The 9,420-nt window shown below is 31.4% G+C and overlaps 1 protein-coding gene across 2 annotated transcripts; it reads right to left on the reverse strand.

Moving 5' to 3' along the window:
* Positions 1–3,334: 3,334 nt before the first annotated feature.
* On the reverse strand, positions 3,335–6,536 carry LOC133305051 (uncharacterized). 2 transcript variants are annotated; one of them, XM_061505172.1, is made up of 4 exons: positions 6,380–6,536; positions 6,058–6,139; positions 4,382–4,574; positions 3,335–3,698 (listed from the first exon to the last, which is right to left on the reverse strand). In XM_061505172.1, the coding sequence occupies exons 2-4, from the start codon at positions 6,109–6,111 to the stop codon at positions 3,568–3,570; spliced, it is 378 nt and encodes a 125-aa protein (XP_061361156.1). In that variant the 5' UTR covers positions 6,112–6,139; positions 6,380–6,536; the 3' UTR covers positions 3,335–3,567. The 2 variants fall into 2 exon arrangements, with proteins under 2 accessions (XP_061361156.1, XP_061361157.1); XM_061505173.1 differs by lacking the exon at positions 6,380–6,536 and adding an exon at positions 6,274–6,312.
* Between the last annotated feature and the right edge of the window lie 2,884 nt (positions 6,537–9,420).

Raw genomic sequence — 9,420 nt, forward strand, 5'->3', positions numbered from 1 at the left:
TTGAATCCCAAAGAGGGAAATGAAAGAAAAGAACAAAGTATTTAATAATAAAAGTTATATTCTAGAACTTTATATTCGATTCCATGTTAAAAGTTCAAGCAAATTTTTTTTCATTAGGTATTTACTATGAAATGATAATATATTTTACGACTTCATGTACATGTAAATTTGAAATTATAAAGATTCTAAAATGTCCCTTTTGATATATATATTTTTTTTTTTGGGTTTAATGTTTTCGCAGGAGATATAATTCAACGTTTGAGAAATACAGTGTTAGAATAAAATTATTCACAAGACAATAAAAAACGGGCGAATAAAAAATAATTCATAAAGTATGATTATTTTATTAATTTATATCAAAAATAAATATAAGCATACATAAGCAAAAAATATTATTATAAAAAAAATCTCTAGTTAAAAAATTACATATGAATTTTTTTATTTTTAACAACTTTTGAAAAATTCAATAAGTACAATTTATACGAACAATGGCTACAGGGAAGGAGAAGGGGGTGATGATTCTCGCCTCCGGGAAAAAAATTAATTTATTATTTTTTTAATAAAAAATTATGAATAAGTAGGGGTGTTCGGTCTAGGTTGGATCGGATTTGGAAGCAAAACACATCTGATCCAATCCTTTCGGTTTGATCATGTAATCATTCATTCGGTTTAGATTTTTTTTCAAATCCGATCCCATCCAATCCAATTTTTTTCAGTTTGGATTGGATCGGTTTTCGGCTTTTTGAATATCCTAAAATTAGTTTCATGATTATTGTGCAAATAACATCTTTTGTATATATTGGCTTTGTAAAAAAAAAATTGAAATACAAAAATATCAGTAAACAATACTATAGTTGATGAGACGTGACTAAGTTTTTTTTTGGATTTAGTTGATGAGTTAATGGGTCTTGAGTTTAGAAATTTTTGGACTATGATTGAAGAAAGGACAAGTAGGTAGAGAATAATTAATATATTGGATCGGTTTTCATCAACTCATCCGAAAATCGATTCAATCCAATAAAAATTTGCGGTTTTCTTTCGGTTTCTGATTTTTCGATTTTCGGTTTATTCGGTTATTGGTTTTTCGGTTCGGTTTTCGCGATTTGAATCGGTTTGGATCGGTTGATGAACACCCCTATAAATAAGTAGTCGTTTTGAAATTAATTACGAAAATATAGCAGTGAAACAAGTCCCATAGGACGTGACCGGTTGGAGAGAGACACACCCCATATGGGCGTGACCGAGGAGAGAGACACGTCTCATCTAGACGTGTTCTACCAGGTGCTGCCACGTGGCACAAAAGTCAACAGTTTGACCGTAAAACTTTGGAAGTCCAAAACTTTTGACTCGGGTATCCGAATTATGTAATTTTTTTTTGATTCCACATAACTTTTCGAGATCTACGTAATGACACCTCATTTGGCATATTTTGTCTCTCACAAAAAAAATTGAATTTACAATAATGATACCATAAGAACGTTTAAACTCAAATTAATAAGCAGAAAATGATTAGAAACATTCATAATAAAGATCCGTATGATTATGGTAAGTTATGATAAGGTTAATTATGTATGTTATTGAGATATATATTAAAATTTTGAATGAAGAATTTTATGAAATTTATAATTTTATTCGGTTAACATCTGTCGGTGACAGGATATCAAATAATTTATATTAAAAAGTTAAGTGAGTGTTTTTCGTTTTATTTTTATTTTTAAGTTTTTGTTCATGATTATAAAAATGTTAGATTATTTTTAGTAATAATTATAAGGTAACAAAGTCATGTCATTTTTAATAATTATGGTATCATTGTTGTAAATTCAAAATTTTGTGAGAGACAAAATATGCCAAATGAGGTGTCATTACGTAGATCTCGAAAAGTTATGTGGAATAAAAAAAATTACCTAATTCGGATACCCGAGTCAAAAGTTATGGACTTCCAAAGTTTCACGGTCAAATTATTGACTTTTGTGACACGTGACAGCACCTGGTGAAACACGCCCAGATGAGACGTGTCTCTCTCCTCGGTCACGCCCAGATGGAGTATGTCTCTCTCCAACTTGGTCACGCCCTATGTGGGCGTGTTTGACTGCTATATTTTTGTAATTAATAAAACGACTACATTTTCGTAATTTTTTATTAAAAAAGCAATAAATTATTTTTTTTCCCTCTCACCTCCTCGTTCATTTTTATTTTTATTTTTTTTATGTAAATGGAAATTGAACATAAAACAAAAATAAACTAACGAAATTCTCCATCACTAGACCAAATCTAACCACTTACCTCGTTCACTTGTGAGTATTTATTTATACAAATAGATGGATATTTGAAGGTATTTAAGAATTTAAAATGAAATCTTAAAAATCACCAAAAGAAAACAATTAAAATGAACTCTGATATTATAAATCACAATCTAATTTAATAATTTAAAATTCTTGCCAAGAAGAATTTCAAATAATATATCAAAATAAATTATATATTTTGTAATCGTCAATTTATATGAATAATTATTATATAATTGATACATACATATATATATATATATAATAACTTTTATTATTATAGGTTCATTTAAAAATTCATTATAATTGATGATCTTTCATGAAACGCATAGCCATCTCGTGCTCTAATGCAACAATAATCTCACGAATCTGCACATATGCGAAAATATAAATTTTTCTCATCTTGCTAGGATTGTTAGAAGGGTTACAGGCCCCTCTCTTTTTATATCCACAGAACTAGTAAGTGTAAAAGGTTGAAATAAATTACTTAATAAAAGAATGCATTTTTTTTGTGTTGTAATTCAAGGGGATGAGGTAATACGAAGCATAATCACATGCATATAAAACCAAGATGTGCAAGCGTACGAGGTAGTGGCTAGTCACTAGTGGGGAGAAAATATTTTTAACATATAATGAGCTCTCATTTTCTACTCTAAATTTTTAGAGTTTATTGTTTTCATTTTTAAAATGATAAATATATGAAAAATGCATTATAGATGTTTGAATATATTTTAGTGTGGCTTTTGTTAAAGGGTTTTATCATTGCATTAGTTAAGTTTTGTAACTTGCGACAAACATAATATTGATCAATTTTATAAAAATTCGTAGCTTCATATTTTAATATTAAGAAAATAACAATTCATTTTATTTTTTTGTTACAAATAACAATTCATTTAACTAGTATAAAGAATTTAAGTAATGTATATATAAATAGTAGTTACACTTCACTATGCAACTTGCGAGGGAGTGGAAATGTAGAATTACACACGGAAATAATGACGTTAGACGCTCTCACATAAACTATAAAATTGGAGAAAAAGGACATTTGAACCTGAAGAGAAACAACATATATCGTATTTCGTTCATATAGGAGAAAATACATAATTACACAGCACCAGAAATTAGTGCACATGGACCTTCTACATAAGAGATCTCCAGAGGAGATGAAACAAACAAGTTTTGGAATCCAAAGAAAAAAAAGGCTAAAAAGAGTTCTTTCCAATCTTCTGTTGTCTAGGCAAAAGGAAAATTGTTATACGTACACATATGCAGATGTTGTATTGTATCATGGTTCCAGCTTCAAGGAAACAACTCTTGATTGTCTGTTGGATTTTGCAACTTTTAAGAACACTGCAGATAGGCAAGCCGGTGCCCACCAAGGCCGCCGGACCTTTTGCTCCCCTTTCAGACAAGCCACTATAGACATGAGCAATAGCACACAGAGGTTAGGGGCATGTAAAAGATAGGGACATTTTATTTCAACAACTTGCTGAAGTAAAGATTCCCTCCTTCCATCTCTTCAATGTTGTAATGTTGTCACAAGAATATCATCTTGTAAGAAAGTCACAAGACAACAAAACAGAAGAAGCATATGCACATTCCATGTCTCCTTAAATATAAACACATCACATGTTTAAGGAAACATTTTGACAGTTTCGGATAATCAGATTTTTCAACTACAAAGAAGAATATAGTGCAAACAGATTGTCACATCTGTAGGGAAGGAATACTTCCAAGAAAATTTAATTCATAAATTGTCTTTGCAATATTGCATAACAAAGTCAGAAAATTATGCCTCATGATAAGAATCTGTTAATGGTTGCCTGTATTGAAGAGACAACTGTACCGAAAACAGACGCATGATATCAATTTCAAGAGATATCTCACCAATACTAAACCTCTAGTTTAATCTTTCATCTAGTATATTCATGTTCCCCTAGATTGTTCAAATGGCATTAAACAGATTGTTACAACAACGATGATCAAGCCATATCTCAGTGGATGAAGAGCACACAACAGATTAGTAAAAAAAAAAAAAATCAAATGAGAGTTTATTGGTGTGTCATTATCTGTTTACTGCTTAAGGGAGAGAGAAAAACCTTTAATCCGTCTTAATTCCTTGCACAATGTGATAAAGTCTCCCCACTTCATGTGGCAACGTCTAATGAATCGAAGGATCTGTTCAGTCGTGAACATAGACATTCCTTCCAGGTATTCTCCATTAACACCATTTTCTTTAAAAATTTGCCGGTAATTACCAAGATTTATAGTCTCCAGCCAAAAGCCAACATCCTGATAAAACAGACAAAAGATGAGCGAGAGCACTGCTGTTAGTTTATATTCTCAGTTATCAGTTACATTTGAAGATGCATCATATGTCTGTATAACGGCACCCAAAGAAGAAGAAGCAGTCAGAAGATTATATTCACCGAGATTAGATCCTCAACAAACAGCTCTTGTGTAATATGTACAGTTCACGTTACAGTCAATAACATAAATGAATTAAATAAAAGATGTAGAAGCATTTTAGAGCTTAATACATTATATCAGTCATTCATAACAGTGCATCCATTACATTGTAGAGTCTGGACCTATAAAATAGCACTGAGTATGCACTTACTTAAACATTTAACAATACATAAGAAGAATCATACTGCAATCTTGTGATCTTGACACTCATAATGCATCACCAAAGTAGAATATGACAAGATGATTCATCTTCATCTATATAAGTTTCAACTTGAAATTGATATATGGCTCTAATAACCTATTTAACTGAGCAACTATTGACAATGATAAATCATAAGCTTGCCATATTACTGATAAAGGAACAGGGACTGAGGGCATAATCAAGACAACTAATATTTACAAAACATAACTGCAACAACAGAGTTTAAAATACGGTATCTCAGCGAGATGCATATGGGTGGCTTTGCTGTAGGAACTCGTCAAAATGAAGATTTATAACCTATGCTTGTGCTGCACAAAGGTGTAAGCATTCGGTGTGGGACTAATATTATTTGCTTAGAGAAAATAATGTTAAATCCCTCACTTTTTAATGATATTAGAAACTCTAAGTGTCAAACCGAAGAATTGAACAAAGTTGTCTAGCATGAATTGGAAACTTAATTTAAAAACCAGATAATCTGCAACTACAAACGAGAGTCACAGTTCAATCAAGGTAACGAGATTCACTGGTAAAGGCAATAATGCCTGCACAAGTTTGATTAGCAAATCATGTCCCTGAGTTGAGAAGGACTTCAACATCATCCACCAAGTTCCCCCACTGAAAGACAACATTATATTCAACTTTTCAACACACAAGAACAGGCCTTGTGTCTTATGAAATACAAGACCTAAACTTTCTGCTTCAAATTTATCTGAATTGAAAGAAGGATGGAAAGAAAATAGAAATACACAACAACTGTTATGCTAAATTGCTAAAAAGACCTTACATAACAACATGGCAGCAATCAAATTAAAAGAACAAAAAAGATCATAGACGACCAGACCAGATATATCATTCTATAAGAAAATTACTGAAGCAAATGAGCATCAAAACCCAAACTACCATCGAGCAAGTTCAAGTTATCTACCAACGAATTGAGTAAAACCAACTTATGCAAAAGATCTAATTATATGTCAAAAGTACAAATCTTATTAAAAACAGATTATATGTCATTTTTTATTTTTATTTTTGGAAAATATATATTATAATTAAAAGAATATATCAAATAACTGAGGGATTAAAGAAAGAGGGAAAGGAATGATTAACCTCAACAGTCCAGATGAAGAAATCAAGAGGCTCCGGTGACTGTCCTCTGTTCATTTCCCAAATCAAACTTCCCCAAATACACCTGAGCAGAGACCAAACAGCTCATCAAAATCCCCCAAAAAAAATATTTTTTTTTCTCGAGAAAATTCATAAGAAACTTTTCCCAGATAAGAAAATGATAAAGGGTCGAACTGACAAGGAGAAGATTAGACAAACCACTAAAATTGAAGCTAGAATTGCAAGATCTCAAGAACTCGTTTTTTGGGGAAACCAAACAAGAATTAAATGAGAAAAAAAAAAACAAAAAAACAAATAAGCTTACCACTTTGCGCGAGTAAAAATTCAGTTAAAAAAAGAAAAAGAAAAAAGAAAACTACATTAGAGATGAAGAAGAAGAAGACAGAGAGAGGAAGAGAGAGAAGGAAAGTGGTGTGAGAGAGAGAGAGAGAGAGAGAGAGAGTGATGGGCACCAGCCTTTCTCAGCTCAGAATTGTATGCTTCGTGTGTTAACGTGTTTGCTACTGTCCACGCGATTCAACAGCATCACAAAAACCACGCGCCAACCTTGCTACTATCCACATGCTCGTTCATCCCCCCAGTCCTTGCTATATGCCTGTCTCTCATTACATTAGTTACATGTTTAGTTTTGACGCTTATTATTTTGTGAGACAACAGTGTATATTATAAATAATGTAAAATTATGTCATTTTAAATGAGGAAAACAGATAAATAAAGGAGGAGAGAGTGGACAAAAAAATATAAAAATGTAGGTCCTACCTCTTTATGAGAGTGAAATGACACAAATTATGTCATAGGACAAATATTTTTTTCTTATTTTATTAATGGTTTCGTTACTTCTATTATTATTGTAGATGAGGAATTTTGCACCAAATATATTTATACGAGAATTCACATATAGATTCTGGTATTTTAAAAAAAAAATCAGAACTCACATGTATATTCTAACTTTTTTGTGTTGCTGCAAAAAATAAAAAATTGGCGGCAACAACACTAGTACATTTGCCTTTATTAATTTGGTTAAAAGATTATTTTATACAATTACATTTTATTTTGTAGGGTTGACCGGTGGCGATGATTGGTGTAGAGGTGGCCGATGGCTGGCCGAAACTGACCCTCACATGCCAACAAAGTATGTGACATTTGCTATTTTATAACGTCCATTCCTAATCTGCATTAATTCACCAAACAAATTGATAAAATGATTGTTAATAATGGTACGAGGAGTTCAAAACCCTTTACAAATGATACTTCATTAATGGGTCAAGCGACAAATCACAACGAATGGGTTGACACCACATGACAAATCATAATTAGTGAGCTGGCCCCACATCTCAATCCAAAACTTTAAAGTTGTAGGTCTATGGGTTTTTTACACTTATATGCTCCTCACTTGGTTTATGTCTAGCCACTGTGGGACTTCACACCACTACTTACACTTGAATATTTCCAACATCCTACCGTTAAGTGTGAGGCTCAATATCAAGCTCCCCTAGGGCCTTGAAACATCATCATCTCCAATTACATGGCTCCACACCTTGGCTTTGATACCATTTTTATGAATGGTACGAGGAAGTTCAAATCTGTTTACAAAGACCGTTTAAATTATCACCTTATACTTTTAAGGGGCAAGATATATTTACCACAAAAAATGTTTACCACATTTACAACCAACTTAACCACCGTTGAATTTTTGTCAAATTTAACGGTTATAATTATTGGATTTATTGAAAATTAATAATTAATTAATAAATGCAACCAAATAATTCTCAATAAAACCGTTAGATTGATGAAAATTAATGGTGATTAAGTTGGTTGTAAGAGTGGTAAACTTTGATGATGATAAATATATCTTTCTCCATTTAAAATATGATTAAAGTAAGGAGAAAGACCCGTTTATAATTTTTTTTTTTACAAATACACTATGTTCTCCCGGGAGAGCATAGTGTAGTTTGTAAATAAAATTTTTTGTAAATATAACCCTCCCCTTAAAGTAAAGGGGGAAAGATATACTTACCACCATAAAAGTTTACCACTCTTACAACCAACTTAATCACCGTTAATTTTCGTCAATCTAACTGTTATAATTTATTGAGAATTATTGGGTTGCATTTAATTAATTATTAATTTATAATAAATCCAATAATTATAACCGTTAAATTGACGAAAATTCAACGGTGGTTAAGTTGGTTATAAAGGTGATAAATATTTTTTGTGGTAAGTATATCCTACCCCATAAATACTTCACAAAATATGAATGTCATGCACATATAAATACTTTACATAGAGTACAAATTTGGGATGGAAAAGAAACTCTACAATAGGATGTGAAATGCAAAATTAAGATGGAAAATAAAATTAAGAATTTGGGATTAGTCAAAATTTTAATATGTTAATTTGCTCTATCCTCTTTATTCTTGGGGTAACCAACTTGGAGAAGAGATTTCCTACCTCACTCAAATGATTTCTAGTATCAACTAGACACTTTATATCCTTAGAATCACTAATCCTTAATCCGCTCATATATATTCTTCTTTAAATATATCATGGATAATATTTTTCTCACCTCCCTTAATATTTGCAATATATAGAACCTCCATTTTTTTTGGCCAAACTTTAATCTCCTCATTTGATTTTTTAAAACAACCAAGCAATAAAGTTCTCCAATGAGTGAAAAACAATTTCACATGATAATGTTCATGCTGAACTCCTAATTTTATTGCATACCTTTGCAGTGTTTAGGCGACATTAAAAAATTCAACAATATTTTTTTATTGTAAACATGCCATTTAGATCTCTCATCGATGATGGTCGAATCTTCTGCCTATGGCAATTTTCCAATCACTTCAAAATAATTCTTTTCCATATCACATTTGTATAACTTTAACAATTTCAACTTTGCCAATTGTGTAGTTACAACATCATTTGGTAATTCAGGGAATGAACAATAGGCCAATGCAAGACCTTCAAGTTTCTTTATATCTCCTACAAATGAGATGTGACTTAATTCCTAGTCTTAAAGGAGTAACAATGAAAATTTGTCAACGATTTGAATGACATCACCGGCAAGGGTCAATCCTTTGAAAATTTCATCTTGTACTTTCAATCCTGTATATATGCGTAGAAACTTAAAATATGAACAATCTAGTTGATTTGGCATTTGTCACACGACTATAGATATCTTAATGAGTTGAAGTTCACATTCACATTCTCTTCCAATGCACACTAGATCAATTTATTCTCATTTTTTAAAATTCCAATAGGTGGAACTAACTCTTGTATTTTGACACATTCTCCTTTCTCATCATCTATATCTAACAAAAAACAAGAATTTATGAGCTTATT

This window comes from Gastrolobium bilobum, unplaced genomic scaffold, assembly GCF_033153095.1.
Source record: "Gastrolobium bilobum isolate Gb01-03AN ecotype WA unplaced genomic scaffold, APGP_CSIRO_Gbil_v1 utg45939, whole genome shotgun sequence".
NCBI lineage: Eukaryota > Viridiplantae > Streptophyta > Magnoliopsida > Fabales > Fabaceae > Gastrolobium > Gastrolobium bilobum.

Excerpts from the sequence above, each read along its gene's own strand:
- LOC133305051 (XM_061505172.1), bottom strand. The coding sequence starts at position 6,111 with ATGAACAGAGGACAGTCACCGGAGCCTCTTGATTTCTTCATCTGGACT. Across the intron at positions 4,575-6,057 it reads TCTTCATCTGGACTGTTGAG|GATGTTGGCTTTTGGCTGGA; the intron begins GTTAATCATTCC and ends CTGTTTTATCAG. Across the intron at positions 3,699-4,381 it reads GGAATTAAGACGGATTAAAG|TGGCTTGTCTGAAAGGGGAG; the intron begins GTTTTTCTCTCT and ends TCATGTCTATAG.